We start from the raw sequence: 25288 nt of genomic DNA, 5'->3' as shown, positions 1-25288 counted from the left end.
GTCAGTATAGTTCGCTTGTGGACTAAAAAGCCATGGAGAGGCTCCCACATTTTCTCTAGACAATTGGCTCACAGATGCCAGTGAGGTTGTCAGCCTTATGCACCAGCTGTCCTTTACCCCCCAGGAAGATTCCTGGTACTCATTTCTGTTAGACCCCCTGGGCCATAGCATGGCTGGAAGGATTAGATCACTTGAAAAAAATACACCTCAAGGGGACTCAAACCCGCAACCTTCCAGCTTGTAGCATAGTGCCTCAATCAACTACACTACCATGTGCCCCCTAACCTCACAAGTTTATATATCCTAATCCTGTTCAATACCTATCTCTCTCACCTGATTTTTAACTAATCCAGGCAACATATTTTAGCAGGAATTTACATGTACACGTGGCGAGTGTTCATATTCCTAGCAAGCACAATGACTGCACCAAATGCCTGATGGCCTCTGTGGTTGAAACATTTAGCAAAAAAAAAATATATATATATAATATATGTTGTAGTTGTGTAGGGAGAACTTCCATAATATCCCACTCGATTCTCATATTTTAGTGCTCTTATAATTTTCCAATGTTTGCATAATTTTGATTATGAAAAACATATTTTGCTGACACTGGAAAGTTTAGAGAAAGATGCCAGTAACAACAGGCAACTTACAACATGTATCATAAATACATTATACAAATGTGAAAGATTACATTTTATTGTCGTAACAAACTTACTCTTCACATATAATAAAAACCTGATAGGTCTCTACATGTAGGTTAGTGTACATATTGTGACTTTTTCAGTACAGCAGAAATTCACAAGTTCACAAAGTAAAGTAAAGTAAATACTTAGCTGTTTTATAACTATGAGATATAATCCAGACATTTATTTGTGGTGTGTGTATCTTCATCTTGATATGAACTCCAATTAATAACAGTATCAAGTAACTATTCTGAAATAATATATTACAACATTCTCAAACTTAAATTGAATTTCTCATTCTTAGAAATGGAATTCTGAACTCCAGAAGCAGTAACTATCTTGTTAATATTAAACAGAATAAACTACATTGAATGGTGAACTGAACTGAAGTCAGTAAACCGGAATGCAAGCAGCTGCCTCTGAAGGATCTGCCATGGTGCAGGAGAGCAAGGATATAAGAGGACGGGGACGGTCTGATGATGATCGTAACACCAAGATCCTAGCAGCGCAACGCTCAAGCAGCAGTTTCCATTTTAGATGGGTCTTCATGTCAAGAGGCATGGCCATGAATTCATTAACCTGAAAAGTGACAGAGAATCTTAAGCAGATAACAGGAAAATGACAGTGCATATGTGAATGACAATAACAAATTTATATTTTTCGTGCACAGTACAGGCACATCTATTATACCAAGATGTACAGTAGCAGATCATTTGTTATTAGCAGCTCCTCCCCTCTTCAACCTGCTCTCTACTTGGGGATGGTAGCTGCATTCATCCCTGGTTCCAGTGTCATGTACACAATGCTCCCCAGATGGGTTGGGGTGTACAAGCTTAAGCCTTCAGCAAGAAAATGTGGAATCTCAAAATAACAAGTATTTAATAACAATTAATGACATTCAACAACAACAAAAAGTGACTCTGACCATCTCTTCAGTAATATAAATATGCATTTGCAACAGCTGCGAAACTATGACCTCGACCACCTTGGTCGGTCCAGACAAAAAAAAACAAATAATGCAATCACTTGGAGCCGCCTGCCTACCCCAGACCTAAGAAATCACCTTAACACAGGTAACAGTGAGACAAACCAGATTGCAATGTTACCCCATTATATGGTCTAACAGTAACACTAAATGGGGCAGTAGCACACACAAACAAAGAATAGTTTATTACAAAACAGAAAACCTCGTCACACTATCCAAAATGTTGCACCTAGGAGGCCCTTTGCCTTTAATGACTGGAGCAAAGAATAGAAACACAATTTGGAGAGACCACTTCACTGACCGATGGTAAGCAAAGACTACTCTCTTATTTCCACCCACACTGAAGTTGTTCATCTCTAAACATGGGAGGAAGGGGAAATCACATGATGGGACAACAGTACATGATTCATGCCACAGACGCCTCAGGGAAATGGGGGGGGGCAAGAAGAAGGGGAAGATACCCAGTCAGAAGGCACTACTCCTGAGCCATCCGAAGAGAAAACATAGCTCAGTTATCAGCAATGTATGGATATTCTCCCATATCGACCCTGATGATGGAGACAAAGAAGGTCTCTGAAACAGTGGTCTTTAATCCAACAGTGACATTCCTGATCGCCCAAGATTTTAGTGCATTCATTCACCATGAAACCTTAAAATTACAAAGAGATCACTTTACTGACTACCTTAATTTACACATTCTAATACAGTGAAGTTGCATCATATATGACTCTAACTTACAAGAATTCAAAACAACATGCACCCCCCACCATGTTGTTGGGGGTAGGAACAAGACCAATGATCAGGAACATGCAGGATGAATGGTGAGTGTTCAGGTTTACTGTTTTCAATTCCCATTCTTTAATTCTCTCCCTTTATTTTCTATGTAATTAAAATTAAATTTGGCATGTGGTAGTGTGGCTGGTTGAGGCACTATGCTGCAACTGGAAGTAAGTGGGTTCAAGTTCCGATGAGGCACAATTTTTCAATTGACCTAACCCTTCCAGCTGCACTATGGCCCTGGGTTTGACTCAGCCTCTAACAGAAATGAGTACCAGGAATCTTCCTGAGGGGTAAAGGGCAGCCAGCACATAAGGCTGACAACCTTACCGCCAACTGTGAGCCGACTGTCTAGAGAAAATGTGGGAGCCTTGATGTCTCGCAACCCTTTGGGCCTTCATGGCCTGTTACAGAGATAGCTTTAAAAAAGTTGAATTACTGTACATTTTACTTGTATATGCACTTTATTATATAGTATATACATACATAAAAGCATGTACTTTATGGAAAATTTAAGGGATTTTCGAGGGTAATTTTGAATACATGCGATTCTCAGTTCATGTGCTGTTTTTAGAACATAGCCCCTGCACTGAGATGCAACTCCACTGTGCTTCATAAACAGTACAAACTATGGAGTTCCTCATTACGCAGTTTTCTCTCCTCTCTTGTTTCTTCTTCTCTTTTTGATCAAAATATTTTCCTCAGCACCTTCTTCTGAAGTGGCCTCATGCCTTAGAGTAAGGGACCATGTTACACATTCATACAAAACGTAAAATTGCAGTTTTGTGCATTTAATCTTCATATGTTTGGATAATATGGGAAGACAAGAGATACTGAACTGAATGATAGCAAACACATTATCAATTTAACTTCCTCTTACTTCTTCATAAATGATAATAGAGCTTGCTATTTTAATTATGTATATAAAAACATAAATAAGATTACTAGTATTATTTTTACACTACAATTTTTCCTTACTTTACATCCAATCACACGTTCTGCTGCAACTCCAGAAAGACGAATGTTTTCAAGAGAGCCAGTATGGTCAGACAATTTGATACGAAGATCAAAGGCCACATCATATCTTGGTAATTCTGCTCCACAGCCAATAGGGCACTCCAGATTAATGCACATATCCTGTACTGGCATCTGACACTGAGCACTGAAAGTAAACAAACTTAACAAATGCTTATTTTCATATATGAATATCAGGAAAATGAAAAATGTGCTGAGATAGGTTTATGTTAGTAATAAATGGATCTGGAATGATAATTTACTTGACAGGCTAAAGAATATCACAAAAGAACATCAGGATAATTGGTGTCCTTTCCAAGAAGGGCGCCCTACAGAAAGGTAAGCAAAGCAGGAGACACTTAAAAGAAATATGCACTACCTGCTGGACCTTGCTAAAAGTTATTCAGTAGTCAGTTTGCTGGTCCTGTGAAAATGAAGAACATTACCACTTTGTGATGGTGAGTTGGGAACAGCCATCCAGATCATATTTTGTTAGAAGACAGTAGAGAAGTGCAGTGAACTGTGAATCATCACCACCAGAATTGTCTGCACTGCCTGCTGATGCTCGGTCCAGAACCTGCTGCACTGTCATCACATTAGTGATTGAGCTCGCTGTAGAAACCAGATGAAGCATGTGTCAGTAATGTGTGACTGTCATCCTCTTGTGTAAGCACAAGCTGGTATACATTGCAATGCTTCTAAATTATACTCGGGGGTGCGCAATTCAGATGACTGTCCGGACTTGAGGTTTTTCATGGTTCTCCCCCAGTCTCTCCAGGTGAATGCAAGGATGATATACTAAAATATATCACAACTGTTTCCTGTTTCCTTTCTAATTTGTCACTCATTAATCATGCACTGACATTATATAGTCTGAATTTGACAGTATCATTCTATAACTATAAATGAAATAAATAAATACTTAGATTGTAGTCATCTTGACTGTGATACAAGGTAGTCTTGTAAGCAGATGCTTATGTTTTGGGGGAACATACTCTCTCCATTTTCAGGTTTGAAGTCTCTACGGTAAGAAACTGGTTCATTTACATAGGCAGCCTGCAAGTGCTGTGATCAGTGAGACCCACAGCAGGGAACAAGGAAAAGGAGCTGGGCAAAAGTGAAGAGTACAGAGGAAAATGGCCCTTTTCAGGACCATGCGATTTTCACAGAAGAGGAAAATGTAAAAGTTGACCCTTTTAAGAGACACAATATCATTCTCTGTGACAGGAGGAAACATTGCTGTGTGCCTGAAAAGGGATGCCTACAAGATTATATGGAGTCAGTGACAGGAGGAAACATTACTGTGTGCCTCAAAAGGGATGCCTACAAGATTATATAGAGTCACAACACAGAGGACCACAATACAAACAAGAACTACCATGAAAACCTCAAAATTTGTATAAGCTCCCTCTCAGTGAACTTACGATCTGGAATGGAGCTTGCAAGCTGAGCTAGAATAGCACTGGCTCTGAGTGGAGCACTACGAGCATACATCCTCAGAGCTGCTGCCTCAGGGGTTTCAGGGTCTTCAGTCACAATAGAACGGGGTCCGTCTGATGCCACCATCCCACGACGAAATGCATTCCACTCCAGACGCATATCAGCGAGGAACAGGACTGAGAAGATACAATTTTACAACTGTGAGAATATATATATATATATACATGTCTTAACAAGCAGTGCAGAAAAAACAGCTACAGAACAACAATAACATTCACGACGGGGATCTGCGTGCATACATAATATCAAATTCGAACACCCCAGTCCTAGTATAAACAACCCGAGTGGGATACCCCAAAAAACATGTTCGGCCTTCACACATTTAATAGGGAGGTAAAAACCAACACGACCTATATTCTGAAGAAAAATCCCAGCAAGCAGTCGCCCCACAGCACAATATCATTATCACAGTGGAACAACAAACAATACACATACAATATGTACCAGACACAAAGCTTAAATAGAATTTGTAATACTGGCTATAAATGCTTTTAATAGCAACTTAAAATTATAATTTTAATTTTAATTTGTATCCATTTAATATCAAGTTTAAGGTCTAGTTTTAACTATATTTGAACCACATTTTAAAATTAAGATATAATTGTCAGTACAGAATAAGCATACAGACACAATATGAATTCATATTGATTAATGATGCCATTCAGAAGCTAAACAGTATTCATGTATGCCTGAAGATGACCCAGGGAAAGGGTCAAACATGTAGTGATACCACCAACAATGAATAAAAACAAATGTTGATACAGTAGTGTCTATTATGTTTCTTTCTGATTATTTGTTGTGTGACCATCCCAAATGGTATCTTTTTGCATGATAACAAATATTTTTTTTCAGCCAGTATGAAGTGGAATACCTACTGGAAAATTTGTCAAAGAAGCACAATTGCTGGTTCACTGTTATGTCTTAGGACTGAGGCAAACTTAACCTGACGATTACCCACAAAATGTACTTTTTGAAGAAAAGGTAGGGTTATACCAATCACAAGATGTTTGAAACAACCTCACTGTACCAACAGTCACATACGCAGTCACTGAAGACAACCTATATCAGAACTTCAACCAGCTCAGTCCAGCAAAGAAGACCTCTGTACATATTCTGACAAAGCAGAGAGGACATTACTCGACCTATAGGTTCTACTTCATTGCCTAATGCATCTGTTCTACTTCTTGACTTCTTCCCTCCTGTGGGAACTGCCCTCATTCAAGTAAACGTTACACTGACAACACAAGTATCATTGCTTAGCAATGGCGAGTAAATAGCCATTGCTAAGCAAAGCTGTTGCTAGGCAAAGGGAGTAAACAGGCCACACCACAGCTCAAGTGGTTAGTCGCTGGCTTCCCACCATGGCTGCCTGGGTTCAAACCTGGGTCTGATCAAGTGGGATTTGTGGTGGACAATGTGGTGCTGGGATAGGTTTCTCCAGGTACTTCGGTTTCCCTTGCCAATCTTCATTCCACCAAATTCTCCATCATGATAATCACCCGGAGAAGGTGCAACAGGCCAATCAGTGGCTGCCGTGCCAAATGGACCAGTTTATGCTACAATGAAAACTTAGTCATTTGAACAGTCATAAGCTTGATCACCGCCAAGTTTAAGCCTCTTATATTTTCTGTGTCTGGCTTCACCTTGTCCTATACTGCGAACATGTTCATTATCATGATTTTGTATGACTTCTGCTTGTCATCTGCACAATTTTGTTACTGCCTCAAGGGGCCTGACGCCAAGACGAACTGATTGGCGGTAAACCGCCAGTCGTAAAGTAACTCTCTCTCTCTCTATTAAGAGGATCTGGTCATGGGCCTCAAGGGGCCTGACGCCAAGACGAACTGCTTGGCGGTAAACTGCCAGTCATAAAGTAACTCTCTCTCTCTATTAAGAGGAGGGAGAGTGGTGTGGGTGTTGTGAGCAGTCATATTGTTGGTACTATACTATTAGTCTTCAATTCTTCAAACTCAAGTTCGTCTGTGTATACTGTGCAACTATAATTAATATTATAGAGCAGTTCAACAAGTGGTTGTCTCTTTATATAACGACACCCCACGCTCCCTTTCTAGGTCATCTGAAAAAAAAAACACCATTTTCTCCTTTTCTCTTTCCCACTCAAATTTGACCCCCCACGCTCCCTTTCTAGGTCATCTGAAAAAAAAAAACACCATTTTCTCCTTTTCTCTTTCCCATTCAAATTTTCCCCATGCTGCGCCTTCCACATAGACTTTCCACTGTTCCTGATGTCCTACACAGTCACCTCAAGAATGAGAATAGCCCTGCCAAGACATATTTTTCCATCTCATTTTCCCTTCAATATTACCCAACAAACAAAATTAAACCAGCAGCATCCACTGGGTAATTACTTTACCTTGAAAATGGGCATAATAAGGATGTCCAAAACATCAACAATACAGCTTATTTCTGCCTGGTGTTAACAGCCAGAAACAGGACCCACATTATCTCATATTTGAGGAAATATTTTGAAGTACATTTAACTATACTAATCTTCAGCTTTGACTAACACCATCATTTATAGTTTTAACAAGCAAGTCATGCAAACTAGAAAAAGTAAATCTGTACCACTTTCACGAGGCCTCCAACTTTTTGCACGGTGTACAGTTTCAGTGTTCCACAGTGAAACAGGTAATCCTGTATTAGTCTGGTCAAACACAATAACATCTCGACAATCTATATCACGACCGTACTTTGTATGGATGCGCCTTATGGGTCCAATCTACAAGTCAAGAAAGCATAACAATGTGCAGCCATAACCATAAACAGAAGATAAACATTAAAGCATGCTTACACATATAAAACAATGCATGAAAATTCACAAGTGGTAGTGTAGTTGGTTTGAGGCACTATGCTACAAGCTGGAAGGTCGTGGGTTCAAGTCCAGATAAGGTAATTGGATTTTTTCATTGACCTAATCCTTCCGGCCACACTATGGCCCTGGGGTCAACTCAGCCTCTAACAGAAATGAGTACCAGGAATATGTTTGGAATATTCTTGGGGGTAAAGGGCGGCTGGTGCGTAGGGCTGACAACCTTGCCACCATCTATGAGCCGGTTGTCTAGAAAATGTGGGAACCTCAACACCTCACAATCATATGGGCCTCCACGGCCTGTTACGGGGATAACTTTACTTTTTTTTACTTTATAATTAAAGAACATAAATATATATTATCTAGTCTCCAAGTTTCAAGTTATTACTAAAGCATACACATTCTTTAAAAACCATATGTTATAAGAGAATCTGTCCTCACTTTTCTGACAACAAAATTAAATGCTGTGTAAGATTTGAGGTTTTCATGGCGGTGACTATGAAGAAAGCAGTCTTCTGGGATATGGCGCCATGTAGATATTGTGTTAACCGATGTTTCGAAGGAACGTATCGCTTCCATCTTCAGGATAGAAGAGAAAAGAAGAAAATCCACAAGCAAAGAACCAGCATGAACCCTGAAGATGGAGGGGATATGTTTCTCCGAAACATCGGTTAACACAATATCTACACGGCGCCATATCCCAGAAGATTGCTTTCTTCAAAATTAAATGCTATCTCAGAAATAAAAGATAGTACATACATAACGAGTCTCAAAACAGGCCAACAGTAATTCAAAGCACATTACCATATAATTCATATTATGCATACTTATTTTTATATTTTACTTTTCTCTTGCATATTTCCTAACTATTTTCTGCAAATTATTTAAGTTAAATGAAAGTGTTCATTGAATTCTTTTTCCCTGCAAATCCTGCATTTCTTAATGTGCTCTCCCAAGCCCTCAACAAACCAATTGGAGAGAAAGAAAAGTACATCCAGTTAATTTGATCACAATTACAATGCATCATTACATTTCCCTCCACTGCGAATGCTGTTTAAACTAGCAATTCCCAACCAGGTGTCTGATCCCAGTGGCACCAACATAACTCATTAGGGCGACCAGAAAACATGGTATGACCAAAAAAGATCACCAGTGAAATGTGGTGTGTTCAGTATCAACAATGAGCCCATGCATACATAAACACACTGAACTGGGAATGTAATTAGAACCTGCAAGTGTGTGTGAATATGCTTATTTTCAGTTAAACTTCCAAGCATACACATCTCCAGCACAGCTTCAGAGGTATATGTTAGTGATAAAAAATATTTTTGTGGATAACTGATGTGGTAGATTATAAAGGTAAGGATGGAGTTTTCCCTGTGCTTAAATAATTAAGCATCATGCAATAAAGACACATGGGGAGTTCCATCATTCTTGATCTTGGCACTAGATGGAGGTGAATGGTCAACTTTACACTCCTGTTGCTTTACCCCTGGAGAAAAAGTCCCTAGTAGATAGAAGACTGGGTTGGCCCCAAAACCAGTCTTGACTCTGTGAAGGGCAGAAAAATCTCTTAACTCTGCTGGGAATTGAAACCAAATTTGTCATCCATCAGCTTGTAGTCTGTTGTTATACTAAGCTATTGCTTATATTACATGAATTTACAGACAACCACTGTTGGGTGTGTTGAAGATTCTTCTCAACTGAAAGTCGTATTAAATAAGGTAAATGGGCTGTGTCACAAAAACACACAGCACACATCTATAGCCTTAATGTTTAGATTGTAGGATATTCTTCCTTCTTGCACCTGTTCAGTGTTTTGGGAGTAAGAAAACTGCTTATTTATTCATTTCAGGCTTTCATGGTAGTTAACTGTTGATGTCAGTCCAGCTCTTGCGTATTTACACTATGTGGACAGTGTTGCTGATGTGTAAAAGCAGAAGATATTTTGACCCTGCAGCTGGTGGTAGCACATACCGCTGAACCTTCAGCAACACTCTGCACAGTGTAAACATCCAAATGTTGAATTCACATCAAACTGTTTATAATCAAGTGAAAATAAAAGTAATTTTCGTTCATTTCTCTTCCAATTTTCAATCCTTGAATAAATGTGGAGTGAAAAAATATTATTCTGGAAAGGATGGCATCACATTATGTCCAAGAAAAGAAGGATCAGCCATTATACATGAAGTCAGAGGTTTGACCAAATGAGATACAAATTGGGAACCATTGCTTTAGACCAAATAACAATACCCACATCACGAACAGCAACCAGCAGATTGACAAATTCACCACGTATGCTGGTTCCATTATGGTACACATCAGCTAGTGTGAAGAAGTCACCAGGTGGCTTGGTAGGAAGATGCAGGAGAGGAAGGAACTCATCACAGTATTCCATATCATGAGGAACCATGACAGACTCTTTTTCTGACAAAATCAGTTGGAATGGGCTGTACAAAGAAACACTTGGTTTACATCTTATGTTATCAAGCATTCTCATGCTACAGACAAGATACAGTACATACATCAGTCAGACACAATGGCCATGCCAATCTGAATTTATTTTGTGTCTCACAAGATCAATGAAAGAAACCTCTTTAGAATCTCACAATCCTTAAACCACTTTTATAGATTTTCTTCAATACACATTACATGTTGATATGGAAATATATTAATAAACACCAGCAAAGAAAGTGTTGCAGTGTAGTGTACTGTGGGCACAATTTCAAGCAAATAAAATAAAAATTCATACAGAATGCAGCAATGCATGAATATGCCACAATACAGTACTTATATATCAGAATGGGATGGTATGGTCCAATAATCTGACTGAAACTACTCCACGGAGTAGAATCCTTCCCAAGAAGTCAACAGTGGCTTATGCACTCATGAAATTCACAGAATTCTATAACCTGAAGGTTCCTCATCAACTTCACAAAATCCTGCCAATATTCCTTGTCTAGATCCACACAAATCCAGTCACTTCATACCTCACAAGAAGTACATTACATCTCTGCTACAAATATCAAATGTTTACTTCTGTCTGGCGAAACAAACTCAAAAGTACATTCTGTGGGAAGAATGCAGAACTTTACTGTGTTAAAGTAGGTGGTAAATATACAAACTACTGTGTTCTAAATGGTCAAAATTGTTAACGAAACAGTATTTTTATTAATCTTTCTAATGAGCAAGTACAATCACAAAAATATATGCACACCTTAATAAACCCATACATATGTAACTAAGTAACCAACTCCATGGAGCAGGGCAGTTATGTGAAAGGTAACTGTTGTTTAGCTAATTAAGGAATTCATATGGAACCCAAGTCTCATGCATTCACAGCAATGCCTGCTACTTGTCTCTGTCATAAGACAATTCAATCCATTCTACACTCCATTTATGAGCAATTTTAGCAATTTTCTATGCTTGATCTACCAAGTGATATGTGCCAGAAAATACCAGATGAAAAGAGCATTGGATTTATATATGAGGGGGGGACCCAAAAAGAACCGGAACCGACCTGTTGCGCGCGCATGCTTTGTAGTTACGAGTTGTGCTGCTAGGTGGTGTTAGCTGGGGGTCTCCCGCGACTGTTAGTGAGCTGGCGTCAGTCTGAGTTAAGTGGTTTGTCTGTGGTGCTCTGTTGTGTGCGTTCCTGTTTCAACCCTTTGGCGATTAGTGAGATGGCCGACCAGAAGGAACAAAGAGTGTGCGTGAAATTTTGCTTTCTGTTAGGGAAAACTGCAGCCGAGACTGTTGGGATGCTTCGGCAAGCCTTTAATGATGATGCTTTGGGGAAATCACAGGTCTACGAGTGGTTTTCCTGTTTCAAATCTGGCAACATGTCAACAGAAGACATGCCACGCCCGGGGCGTCCTTCGACAGGAAGAAATGACGAAAACATTGCCAAAATCAAACGTGCAATTAATGAAGATCGTCGAAAGACCACTGACCAACTTTCTGAGGAAACGAACATCTCATGGAGCGAATTGGGTCCAGCGAATTTTAACCGAAGGTTTGCACATGAGACGGGCTGGAGCATTGTCGTGGTGAAGCAANAAACAGGAACGCACACAACAGAGCACCACAGACAAACCACTTAACTCAGACTGACGCCAGCTCACTAACAGTCGCGGGAGACCCCCAGCTAACACCACCTAGCAGCACAACTCGTAACTACAAAGCATGCGCGCGCAACAGGTCGGTTCCGGTTATTTTTGGGTCCCCCTTTGTATACCTGTCATCCATAATCTAGAGAAGCTTGAAACTTTCTAGCATGTAACTGCAAAAGTGTTTGAAGTTTACTGACCTTGTAACAGATGGAGAAAATCTGTCTTCTTGCCCATCACTGTGACGAAGAGTAATTTTGGGTTTCGAAATTTCCACTGAAAAGAAAACCATCATTATTATCATTGTAACTTTAAGAACGGAAATTAATTAGAAATATACCAATTTCACACAAACTTCAACTGTTGCCTAGTATGAAAGTGTAATTTACATGTATTATGGCAGGCTCAAGAATGTTGGGAAGGCATTCAAATATTTTCCAGAGTGCATATAATACATAATTAATCATATATTTATCACATAGAATTTGAATCTCCCCCGGAATCCATAAATAAAACATGCTCAAGTTCTCTGAAACAATGTTACAAAGCTTAATACAAAACCTTATATTCTGTACATTTCTGGGCACAATAAACTACTGCTAAGAGATATAGGGAATTTTACTTTAGGGTAAAGAATGCCCATGCACAAGCTCCAACAACTATCTTCCTGCTGTTCCCTGTAATTTCTCTTATGAGACATGCGAGTGATATGGCTGTGGAAACTACCTACTACATCACCAATTCTAGAAGTAGAGATTCTTGTAGGGAGTTGTTTAAGAGATTAAAGATTCTGCCCCTTTACTCAGTACATTTTTTCCATTTTGTTATTTGTGGTCAAAAACAAAGATCTATTTTTATCTAATTCTGAGATTCATACAATCAACACAAGACATAGTAATAACCTCCATTATCCCTCATGTAACTTAACTGTCTTCCAAAAGGGAACATATTATTTTGGAATTAAAGTTTTTAATAAACTTCCGCCTAATATAAAAGACCAAGCTCATGAGATTAAAAAATTTAGGTCTGCTGTTAAAAGATTCCCATTTTTAAATTCATTTTATTCATTGGACGAATATTTTAACTGTGACAACAATTAAAGTTTTGGATTTGTTACGGGTGGTAGTTGATAGCACCTTATTGTTATAGATGATGGTTTTTTTCATGTTGTATATTGTTAATATTTTTAACTGGTATGACACTACATAATTGTGATGCAGTATGTGATGTTTACTCATGTTGACTATTTCTATATCCATTGGTGTTTAACCATGTAATGATTTATGGAATGCTGAATAAATGAATGAATGAATGAATGAATGAACCTTCAGCAAGCCATACATCACTGGCCTGAAGCAAAATAGGCATTCCATTAGTGAGTCATGCTTGGAGTACTTACCAACATCACCAGTATGAAACTTGTCAGAGACATTCTGTATATATTCAGGAGAGCCCCAGAATGTGGCATTAATCAAATCATATGGTGAGTCCCGCAATGTAAAATTCCAAACTGACCTCTCAGAACTTGAAGAACCTTCAGAAATCAAGAAATTATCCATTATCTACATGGCAATCATTATTTGTGTAATTCAATGAAAAAAACCAATAATACAGTCCATACAGCAAAACAGACCTGAATAAAGGGAGTATGATCTTCTGGGTTGTAATGCTGACTGGCTTGGTATGTAGTTCAATAGCAGCACAACCCAGAAGATTATCATTGTGAGAACCTCAAATCCAAAAATCTCAATAAAGTATGACAACACACAAATCTGAGGATTTCCTTTAAGTAAAAAGCAGTGTTACGATGTACTCTTACTTTATTACAACACAGTCTCTTACATATATCACAATAAATGCACATAAATGTATCCTTACAGTAACAAGTGTAAGTGTGGAATGATGAAATATATAAATGTAAGAAGTATAAATATATATATCAGTACAGCCATATACACACATACATATATGCATAGAAATTAGACATGTGTGAGAATGATTTTTTTCAGTTTCAGATGAGAATTTAATAAATGTTTGAGAATTGAGATGAGAATTTTCTCTGCTAGAAGAATTTTTCACTGTTGTTATAATTTACAGCAGCAGCTACTTTCTCATAGTGCACAAATGTGTACTGCCATCTCCTTTGACATCAGATGCTGACATTTCATACAGAAGTAGAAAAATATCTATTGTCAGGAAAAAGAGTGAAAGAGGTATTTGCGCTAGCATCACAAACCATTACAATTCTGTAGGATTGAGTAACTGCATGCTACTGTGCAAGAAGCAGTTCTCTTAAAATACTTGAAGTCTGAGGCTGAGAAATCAATGTTCAAATTGAGATATTTTTCTTCTCAATTCAATCTAAAAAAAGAATTCAACACTTAAACATTACCTTATATACATTGCTCCTGAATCTGTGATCATACAGTCTTACGACATCTCCAGATACACAAATCACTGATATGAAACCAGGTTTTCAATAGTAGTGTTGTTGAGGAAATTTCTAAATGTTCTCCATGTGCTTCAGACTTTAGTCAAGGTCAAAGTCAAAGTGACATTGCGACTGACGGTCAGTCAGCCGTAAGTCTGGGTGTCAAGGCCTATCTGGGGCTCATGACCATATATTTATTACTCTTTGACAGTTACGGTCTTGTTTTTGTGGGGCACCCTCTGTGACGAGAGGACAGGTCTGTCTTTTGTATATGCTGCTGGCCCTTACCAGCGCAGTCTTTCTCAGATCCAAGTCCCTTGGTACTTGCGACCATATATTACTGTCTCAGATTTGAGACTTCCCTTTTCGTCGCCTCCTACGACTCGCAGGGTCATGGTGGAGGTATTCGACCCCGCCTCCATACAGGCACTTCAGACTTTATACATATTCTCCTGAATTTAAGTCCAGNTACTAGTTTGACGTGAATTGAGTAGCACCTGAAGATGGCATCCTTATGCCGAAACATGTAGTGAGAGTGAGAGAAGAAGATAGACAAGTGTATGCACTGCAAGACGGAATAAACAAATCATGAACTTAAATCAGTGCAACAGGATGCTAAAATATAACACTCCTGAATTTATATTCAATCAGCACCTGACCTACTGTGGAATTCTGTTTCGCATATGTAACATAATTTCAGTAGGTGTAATTCCAACCTGCTAATTTTAATATAATGGTAGTTCAAAGTTTTTCCTTATACATTAACATCAGTGAAGTGCACATTACACCCCAATTCACTGCTTTTATAATGTTGGTCACATACTAAAGTGTGACCAGTGCCATTTCATCTTACTTCAACTGCTGCCTTATAATGGGTACTGGCCTACTTTCCAAAATAAATTATCTCAAGCTTTCTTTACAGTCATCCATGTTATTAGAAACCATGCATGTAATTTTAAATGATTCTTTGTGTTTTATGTCATTTTTCATGACAAAAACACACCAATGTTCTACTAAAAGAGCACTGCGAAACATTTCTTTTCAGGTAATACCATAAGTTGCTCCTCATTCTCTAAACTTAACTGCACGTCATAGTTCATCAAATACATCTTTCCCAGGCTCACTCCATAGATCAAAAATAGCTCAGCTTATTGTAGCATGTAGACCTGTTACTAGGTAACGATTGGATATAAACAGGTTCCCATGGCAATTAATCAACAAGCAACAACAGAGGCACTGCTGGAAATGGCGTTTTCTATGCGTTCTATGCCAAGGGGTGATATAACAAGCACATCAGTGGGGCGTTGAATACCTCCACCATAGCCCTGTGAGTCGTAGGAGACGACAAAAAGGGAAGTCTCGAATCGGAGACAGTAAAATATGGTCACTAGTCCCATTGGACTTAGACCTGAGAATGACTATGCTGGTGAGGACCATAAGCAATTGTAAACAACACACCCGTCTTTTCATCAGAGAGAGTGCCCCACATCAACAAACCTGTAACTGTCTGACAGTACTAAAAATCCGGTCATTAGCCCTAGATGAGTGCTTTATTCCAAGACAGACTCGCTGACTGACTTTTGGTCATAACATAAGACTCAGACTCAGACTCAGACTTTGACTCAAGTCAGCAGTCAGTTGAAAGTCAGCTGTGAAGACATGACTAGGAGATTGGTGTGAAATGGCTGCCAACCTGGGAGTTAGTCAGCTGAAGCAATGAGAATTGTAAGGGAGTCTGTGAAGACTTAGTCGATGCAGTTGGCACAGAAGCGGAAGAATCTCCAATGTTAGAAGCTTTAACCAGGGAGTGAGTGGTGAAAACACAGCACACTGAAAAGACTTAGCAGGCACTGAAGTGATTTGTAAAGTGTGGAGATCAGTTATGGCATTATAATTATGTGTATTCATGAGTCATGTTAAAGTGGTCAATAAATCTAATCTCCAATCCAAAACCCACTTGGGAGTCACTCAAAACTGTGGCATTACATAATATGCTGGTCTCTTAAGCATGTTATATTTATCAGTCTCAGGTGCTTATAAACAGCTTTATTTACTAACATTTTGGTAATGTCAAGCCTGAATTCTGTGTCACAGTAAATATGAGATAATTTTCTGCACCTAATTCTGTTTGCACGGAGGTGCAGACCAAGCTCAAACTTTTACCTAACTGTAAGATGAAATGCATTTTATATTTACCTTAAATCTTTTCATAATTAAAATGTTATTATATTTTTAAATGAAAATGCATGCCCTCTTAAATATTTCCATGATAAAACTATGGTATGAATTTTCTTTACAGCTTTCTGTTCCTATCCTGTACACTACTATTACTCACTACTATCAAGACTGATGTTATCATTAGTGGGCACCATACCTGAGGAAAATTCAAGTTACGAGAATGTGAGATTTAACAAAAATAAAATGATGAAGTGTTTACCTGACTTGCAAGTTACTTTTCTAGGGCTCTGTTTCGCAATCATCAAACCAACTAGCAAAACATTTGGCATTTTCTCTCCCACTGCAGCAATTGGAAGTCTTTTAACTCCTGCATCCATTTCCACCATAAAGTGTTCACTTATATAACTCCACTGAGAGGCAGCACTCTATATGTATGAATTTAACTCAATTATTTCAAAGGTACATATAATTATCTGAAATATATTAATAAGTCAAAACTTAAGGTGAAAGTAATACCAGAATTGTTATACGTCATACTATACCATTTCATACAGACTTTCTTTTATTGCTAGTGGGGTGGAACTATTGCTTTTTTATTTTATTGCTAGTGGGATGGGACTAAGTCCCTTGTACTGTGGCCGCTTCTCGCCTATTGTACCAGCCCGATGATAGGTTAGGGTGATTGTGCAACAATTAGTGGAATGAAGATTGGCAGGCTAAAACCGAAGTACTCGAAGGAAACCTGCCCCAGCACCACTTTGTCCACCACAAATCCAACTTGACCAGACCCGGGATCGAACCCGGGCCGCCGCGGTGGAAAGCGAGCGACTTACATGGCAATACTCTTGTTTGTGATATTTAATTCTCAGTAAACTACGAATAGCATACAAGTATGTACTTTCGTATCAATCACTTGGAGTATTTGAGAAACTGTAAATGGCTTTCCCTTTTGATATGTTTTTCAATACAGTAGACTCAAAGAAAAAGCCTTCCTACAACACAGTTGTAATACCTAGAAACTCTAGAACATCTATAACGTCAGGAACCATCCAGAATCCAGAACTGACTGTCCTCCGACGCGGAGTAGGAGAAGTATTGGTAGTGGCGTGGAGAGCGTGGAGAGCGCCAGCATGCCGAGTGTGGCGGGGAATGCAGTACAGGTGTTCTCAAAAAGAAATAACTTCTTACCTCGAGTTGCATGGTGTTTGTGGTTTAGTCTCGTTGATGTTCTCACATCCTATGCCAAGTTTTGAGTGCCGAATGGCAGACTATTATATACTATACACTATTATACACTTCCCACTGTTGTATACATGAAGAGTTTATTTACATATTACACAGGTCTATTCTAAAGGGGCAACACCGACAATGTCCGCATAGTATAACCTCCACATGCTATGTCCTTCCTCGTCACCACCAGATGAATCGGAGCTATCATCAGAACTGTCATCATTATCACCGCCAACATGGAAGACGAACTCCCGTCCTGCGTCCAAAAGGCCTTCCCCTGCCATTAACTGTTGCTCAGTGTTCCTTACATGTTGGCACCTACGTTGCCATTCTTCTGCAGTTATGGAAGCCAATTTTTGGTCTGCCAGTTTTATGACGTCTTCCATCTTAAATGTGGTATTATTTTGAGCAACCCAATTTTTTACCGTGGCCCAGATTAACTCAATTGGGTTGAGTTCTGGGTGATAAGGAGGAAGTCGTAAAATATTGTGATTGTGTTCTGCAAAGATTCCATCTACCGTATTTACGCATGTATAGGCCGCACATTTTTTTTTTAATTCAAGAGGAAAACTGGGGTGCGGCTTATATTCGAAATATTCGAAATCACACTTCATTTAAAAAAAAATTAACGTTGCCAAATTTCGGAATAATTTCTACTCCTGAAATAATATTCCAAGAAAATTATTTTTTTCTATAATTTCTGTCTGAAAATTGTGCTGCGGCCTATACACGCACGCGGCCTATACATGCGTAAATACGGTATTTAATAGGAAAGGTATTTCGGTTTGAGTGGTAGAATCATATTATATATGTCTGGATTCCGCAATGATGAAAAATCAGTGTTATTGAAGGTAATAGGTGGAAGGTGATATTTTAGCCAGGATATCATAAAATCTCTTCTTGAATTTGAGTTAGGGGCTCTGTTTAGTTGTACATTATGGTAGGGAGCATTATCAATGACAAGGACAGAATTTGGGGGAAGGTTAGGAATAAGTCGCTCCTTTAACCATTTGTCATAATTGGTGTAGTTCATGTCACTTGGTAGTCTCCTGCTTTTTGGTGGGATTTGAAGCGGACATAGGCATTAGGGATGAAACCTTGCTCTCCCCCTGCATGGATAACAATGAGCCGTTGGCCTTTGGACACAGGGGAAAATAATCCCTGGATGGATCCATCACTCCATGCATATGGGGTGGTGTGCGATGAATGAATATAGGTTTCATCCATGTAGATGATTGGGCGGCCCTCTTCCCTATATTCTTTAATTTGCCGCAAATACTGAAGACGTTTGGCCCTGATATTATATCATTCCACCAGTTTCTGCCGATTATTTTTTGTTTCCTTCCAGCGGAACCCCACTTTCAAAATAATTTTCTTTAATGTTGAGATGCGTTCCCGAAAATCTAACGTTTTCTTCAACTTTTCGTGAACTTTTTTTCTTTTCAGCGTAGGTCTCCGTTTTTCGACTATGTAGAAGTCATTAAGTGTTCTTCGCACCACAGACTCGTTAAAATCGTACAAAGTGGCTAGTGGAGATTTCCTAGGCTTTTCTTTCTGGGGTGTCGAAAAGGAAGTGGAAGCCCCAGATTCGATATTTTTTGTTTCTTTTCTTATTTTTCTTATACTACTTTCCGATACACCTGTTGCCTTTGCTACTTCCACTCCTGTGTTCTACACTGTAATTGTTGGCACAGCCTCTTTCATATACTTACTAACTTCATTACTAACAATTTCTCTTGATTGTGAATGCGACAATTTTCCACTCAATTTACTTCGTGTAGGTGGCATGTTAAAGGAGATAGAAAAATGTACAAATATAAATAAACAAAAAGAAAATCAACGAAAAAATAAACAATAAAATAAAATATTAATACAGTAAATAGAGAATAATACACTCAAATACGACTCCAAGAGTCAAAACCTTTTAACTTGACTGTACAAGAAAGAATGCTTTTGACTGAACTTGAAACGTCTGCTCGCACTAAATACAGATGAATGACTAATCACAACACACTTCAACTTTCATAAATGGACATGCCCATCAACTGCACAGCTTTTCCTGGACTGTCACTACAAATTTAAAGAGTCTTGCACAGTCAGTTCAGTAACCATGCTTCATCGAAATGAGTTTTCCGTTTCTTAGTGGTTGCACATTTATGCCGAGGGTTATTTTTTTTTGGAAGAATTTAATCATTATGAGAAAAGACAATAAATATGATTGCTGTTTTACCCAACGCATGATAAAGAGTTTAAAACTGAAATATCCAACCGGTTCACGGTGTCCTGACCATAACGAGCAACCATGGACTGAGGTGGGGCTGTTGGTTAGACAAAGCAAAGACCGCAAAGACCGCAAAGACTGTTAGAAGAGGTCTTCCTTCTGGAATACAAGGCTGCGCAGTCCGTCGAAAGTTAACTCACGTTTCGGAGGAAAATGTCCCCTCCATCTTCAGGGTCGAAGAAAAAGCCAACCAAGAAACCAGCGTTTAGCAGGTAACAAGCTACCACACAACGTTATATCCCAGAATATAGAAATCTTGATGACCAAAACTGCGAGAACCTCGAAATCTACAAAAGAATGTGAAAGTTCGTTAACGTTTGGGCCGTTCTTAATTGGTTGATTGAAATATACTCTAACCAGAATTGACTTACGTGTAAAGAAAAGCAAAATATTGGCCACTGACAATCTGCATCACATATTAATACACAGCGCTATATCCCAGAAGACAGAACTATTCATCATCACCTTTGTTTGAATCTCAGGCAACAAAAGTGAATAACAATGTAACGAAAATGAAGTAGGTAAAGAAATTACATAAATAATCCTACCCACATTCAATCCTGATACTGATTCTGCTTCTCAGAGTTTCACACTGAGGTGGATAACCTGAACTTGGCAAGTCAATTATAAAGTAATGCATCTTCATTCTTACTTACACATAAACAAGACCTATGTGTGTCAGAAAACAATTTCCCACACAATTCTAGATTGAAATGTAATTACTTGAAGATAACAACAGTAAAGAACCAATGTCATGTCAGTCACTGGAGAGGAATACAAAGGGTATTTTGGTAGGATAAATGGAAGGAATGTTGGGGATACAAATAGAATATTTAGATGGATGTTGGGAGAAATGGAGCTAGGGGGTGGGGTGTGGACAGGATTCTTTTATTATCATTTTTATGGGAGTGAGAGACCAATTGGTACTTTGGCTAGTTGTAGCTTATTGTACCATTCCTAGATGATGGTGATTATAGAGCAGTTGGTGGTACGAATATTGGCAGGAGAAATCGAAGTGCTTGGAGAAAATCTGTCCAAGTGCCACATTGTGTCAACCACAAATCCCACATGACGAGGCCCGGGAAGCTAGCGCAAGAGTCTTGTAGTTGAGAATAAGGGGCAATGAGTTCTGTGAGAACACTGCTGTGAGGTCGCGGGTTCCATGAAATGGTAATTTCTTTGTGCACTGAGCAGCTGTTTGCAGGGAGTCAGCACAATGAACTTGGTTCTGATGTATGCCATCAATGTAGAGTTCGGTACGTGTAGGCAATAATGAATTTCATTGCCGTAAATGTACAGGTGGGAGGTTATAACACGCAGTGGAGTTTTCTCTGCTGCCAAGAACCATACAACAGTGCGTATAAGATCAAATTAAAATTTCCGTTAGTATAATCAAGCCTGTTAGCACAGACTTTCGGTCGAAGACAAAACGTTTGCGCCAAGAGAAAAGGAGTGCCACACATTGTACAGCATATGTATAAATGAACCTCCCCTCCCTCCATCAAAAATACAAGTGTATATCTAGGTGTGTTTGCTGCTGGCACCTATGTACGTGTATATGCGGCTGAGAGAAAAGAAGGGTATGTTCTCAGAACGCTGCAGCGAGGTCTGGATGCGATTGAGACGCAGTGTGAGCGCTGGAACAAAAGAAGTGAAATTTAATGTCAACAGAGAGAGATCGGTTGAGTGTCATCTCATACTGAACGGACGAAGAAGACCCTTCGTGAGTCATGTACAACATCTGTATATTTTTCGGTAAGATTATTAGATACAGAATTGATCGAATCAGTGCCTTCAGTCCTTCATTGAAAAGTGAGCGATTAAGCTCTAAGATGAAATGTCTGCAATGTCTTATGCTTGCCTTGAGATTTGCGGCAAATACACACGTTTCGAAAGTGCAGTACTTAGAAATCAAGGTTCTCCGCAGCAACGGAAATATCCCAAGGCGTAGAGCGATCAGCAACCAGAAGCCATAGAAGATCGTGAAAATGTAAATGGTCGGAATACTGGATAAGGCGAAGCCCGACAGAACAAGAGGATTAAATTTTGCGGCGGCGAAGCTTATGATCGTTGAGGTGACTAAATTGCCGGTCTAGCGTGAGCTAATGAAAATAAGGCAGAATCTGTTGTGGACTGACAGGGGCTTATATATATTGCCATGTGCAGTATATATGAATAGTTGTAATTATCGTGACATGCGGTTTAGAGGAGGAAGGATGAAATATAGAAAGTAATTGACTTGGACATACCGGTCACGGTAGCCGAGCGGTCTAAAGAATGCACTGTCTTCGCTCGCTCGGAAGCCAGGATCGTGGGTTCGAATCCCACTAAGGGCATGGATGTTTGTGTGTTTTTTTATGTGCCTGTCTACAGGTAGAGGCCTTGCGACGAGCTGATCACTCGCTCAAGGAGTCCTACCGAATGTGTCAGATCTAGAAAAACCGAAGTGAACGGAGTTCATGGAGGTAGGCCTATGCCCAGTGGGGCTGTAGTGCCAAGAAAAAAAATGACTGACAAGTGAGAAGGGATAGACCCGTCTTGTCATCAGAAAGGATTCCTATTAAAGGTCAAACAGTGAAGCTACTTCAAGACTAAGATCTGGTCAAGAGCGGTCAAGAGCGTCTAATTGGGCTCTAAATTAAGAGAAAGTGACTGGCCAACCGTCAGTAGTAAAATGGCTTTGAAACGAAGCAAGTAGTAAAGAGGAATTTTGTAAAGGTAGAAACGAAGCGGTAGGATATGTGGAAGACGAAGGCGAATAGTTGTCATAATCAGGACGGTCCTTTGGTAAAGCACTGGCGTATGGTTTAGAAGATACGTGGTTCGAAGACGTGACTATTTTTGTGAAAGAAAAGAAAAATTAAGAAATTTGTGCATGTAGGAAGCAAGTCGTACTATATGAAGAAGGTGAAGGTAACAAATTTGTCTAGATCTTGTGGTACAGGGGTAAGACATTGCATAGTATTGGGAAGATACGGGGTTCGAGACCATGGTGTCTTTTGTCAATAGAAAATTAAAGGCACAGAGGAAAGGCACAGACGTAGTAAAGCAAAGGTCGGTGGTTCGTAACCACCAGGATTTTTGTAATGAAATTTTTCTGGAATTATATAGCGACATGTAACATAAGAGGAAGATTAAAGGTCATCAATTTCCGTGGCATTGGTGGCCTGTTGGTAAAACAACGGCGTAGTGAGCAGAAGTTCCGAGTTTCGGAATCAAACGAAAGTTTTATAAAATACAAATGTAGTTAATAAGATTTTTCTGTAATTATAACAAAAGATGTAACATAAGAGGAAGATTAAAGATAAGAAATCTTCGTGGTATGGGTGGTCTAAGGGTAAGACACCGGCGTAGTGAAGAGGATTTCGAAGGTTCTAGAGCAAGGATATTTTTATGATTTAGAAAGTAAGTTAATATGATTTTTTTTTGTGATTATAACCGAAGAAGTAGCTTAAGAGGAAGCTAAAAGAAAATAAAATTCGGTGGTGCTGGTGGTCTAGGGGTAGGATATCAGCTTCGTGTTCAGAATGTCCCGGGTTCAAAACCAGTAGGATTTTTGTGAAAAAGAAAATGAAAGAAGTTAAGAGATATGGTAAGGGAGGAGGGAGGGACCGGGGTGAGCGAAGATTTTTGCTTTTTGCGGCCGCTCATTAAAACACTCGCCTAAGCAGGTATAGGCTTTCATTGAATAGAAAAATTTCCCCACCCGCCCTTAGGGGTGACTTGAAGTTATTCACGTGAGACCAAGCTAATTCAGCGAGAGTTAGCAAGAAAATATTTAAAACTGTAGCGCCATCTGTGGACTTAAACCTCATGGAAAGCCACGAAGTGTAGTTAAAATGTAGCATCTTAGTATCTTATTGGGCTGTACAAACCGCTCCTCTGAAGAATTCATTTTATAGGGTAGAAGGAACTGGGGATGAAGATTATGGAAGCGTGGGACTCCACCCCAACCCTCCCTTGGGATCACGCAGAAAGTTAATGACTTGAGACAAAGGTAATTCAGTGAGTTAAGAAAAAATGTAATAAAACTGTAGCGCCATCTGTGGAGTAATGTTCAACAGATGGCGCTACAGTTATATTTCATATTTTCTTAACTCTCGCTGAATTACTTTGGTCTCAAGTCATTAATTTTCTGTGTGATCCCAAGGGCGGGTGAGGTCCCATGCTTCCATAATCTAATAGCATCTACTAAGATGCTACATTTTTTATTTCACTTCATGGCTTTCCATGAGATTTCAGTCCACAGATGACCAGAAACAGAAAATATGAAATAAAACTGTAGCGCCATCTGTTGAACATTACTCCACAGATGGCGAAGGGTGGGACTGCACCCACACCCGCTCTTGGGATCACGCAGAAAGTTAATGACTTGGGACCAAGGTAATTCAGCGAGAGTTAACAGGAAAATATGAAATAAAACTGTAGCACCATCTGTTGAACAGATGTTATAATGTTCAACAGATGGCACTACAGATTTTAATAAAAGCTTAGGCGAGTGTTTTAATGAGCGGCCGCAAAAATATTCCCTCCCCCCGGTCCCTCCCTCTATCTATCACTCTTCACTTCTTCCTCTGCAGCAGAACTTCACACTTTCAACACAGCCTGATTGAATGTACGTTGATATGGAACTGTATGTACTTTTTATATGCAGGGGAGAAATGTGTGAAGTCCAGAAAAGGAAATGATACTAAGAAATTGCATGGGACGAAGAANACGGTGTGGTGTTGCAAAGGAAACAAGAAGGAAAGTAAGTTCAAGAAAAGTTTGCATAAGGACCTCAAAAACTCAATGAAATAAAACTCTTTTCAGTTCTCTATTTAAAGGAACAGATTTCCTCACTTTCCTGGGGCAATTTCATTTTCTGAGCAGAAACTCACAGCATTTAAATTGATGGACTTTGTTTCAATCTGTATAGTTCTTTAATTTATGTTAGTATGAAGAAAGCGGTCNCTCTGTTCATATTTTCGGGATGGAGTTCAATCTCAATGGCTTCCCTAATGATGCGATCAATATAGCGGGTCTTGGTGGCGAGGATGGAGGTATTCTGAAGCTGAATACGGTGTTCCAGATCGATGCCGTGTTCAGCTACGGCCGACTTGTCCGGATGTTCGGCTGATGCTCCTTTAACCTCATGTCCACGGAGCGGCCTCTCTGCCCAATATAGACCTTGCCACATTCGCATGGGATACTGTATACACCCGGTGTCCTTAGGTCCACGCTATCTCGCCCAACACAAAACACTGCTTGTCACAGCTCCTTTCCCC

At 39.3% G+C, this 25288-nt stretch overlaps 1 protein-coding gene across 3 annotated transcripts; it reads right to left on the bottom strand.

Moving 5' to 3' along the window:
- Positions 1-678: 678 nt before the first annotated feature.
- Positions 679-17613, bottom strand: LOC111866411 (meiosis-specific with OB domain-containing protein). 3 transcript variants are annotated; one of them, XM_023855333.2, is made up of 10 exons: positions 17523-17609; positions 16770-16935; positions 13301-13435; positions 12102-12177; positions 10050-10242; positions 7549-7702; positions 4887-5078; positions 3909-4074; positions 3427-3610; positions 679-1265 (listed from the first exon to the last, which is right to left on the bottom strand). In XM_023855333.2, the coding sequence occupies exons 2-10, from the start codon at positions 16894-16896 to the stop codon at positions 1077-1079; spliced, it is 1416 nt and encodes a 471-aa protein (XP_023711101.1). In that variant the 5' UTR covers positions 16897-16935; positions 17523-17609; the 3' UTR covers positions 679-1076. The 3 variants fall into 3 exon arrangements, with proteins under 3 accessions (XP_023711101.1, XP_023711102.1, XP_023711103.1); XM_023855334.2 differs by lacking the exon at positions 17523-17609 and adding an exon at positions 17409-17507; XM_023855335.2 differs by lacking the exon at positions 16770-16935 and having other exon boundaries at positions 17523-17613.
- Between the last annotated feature and the right edge of the window lie 7675 nt (positions 17614-25288).

The sequence above is a fragment of the Cryptotermes secundus genome, unplaced genomic scaffold (assembly GCF_002891405.2).
Source record: "Cryptotermes secundus unplaced genomic scaffold, Csec_1.0 scaffold130, whole genome shotgun sequence".
Lineage (NCBI taxonomy): Eukaryota > Metazoa > Arthropoda > Insecta > Blattodea > Kalotermitidae > Cryptotermes > Cryptotermes secundus.
The sequence above is the reverse complement of the archived record's forward strand: the minus strand, read 5'-3'. Positions and strand labels throughout refer to the sequence as shown.

Bases quoted from the DNA above. Each gene is read 5' to 3' on its own strand.
- LOC111866411 (XM_023855333.2), bottom strand. From the start codon at position 16,896: ATGGTGGAAATGGATGCAGGAGTTAAAAGACTTCCAATTGCTGCAGTG. The intron at 4,075-4,886 runs GTAAGTTCACTG...TGGTTTCTACAG, and splicing joins TGCAAGCTCCATTCCAGATC to CGAGCTCAATCACTAATGTG. The intron at 3,611-3,908 runs GTAATGTTCTTC...GTTTACTTTCAG, and splicing joins CAACTCACCATCACAAAGTG to TGCTCAGTGTCAGATGCCAG.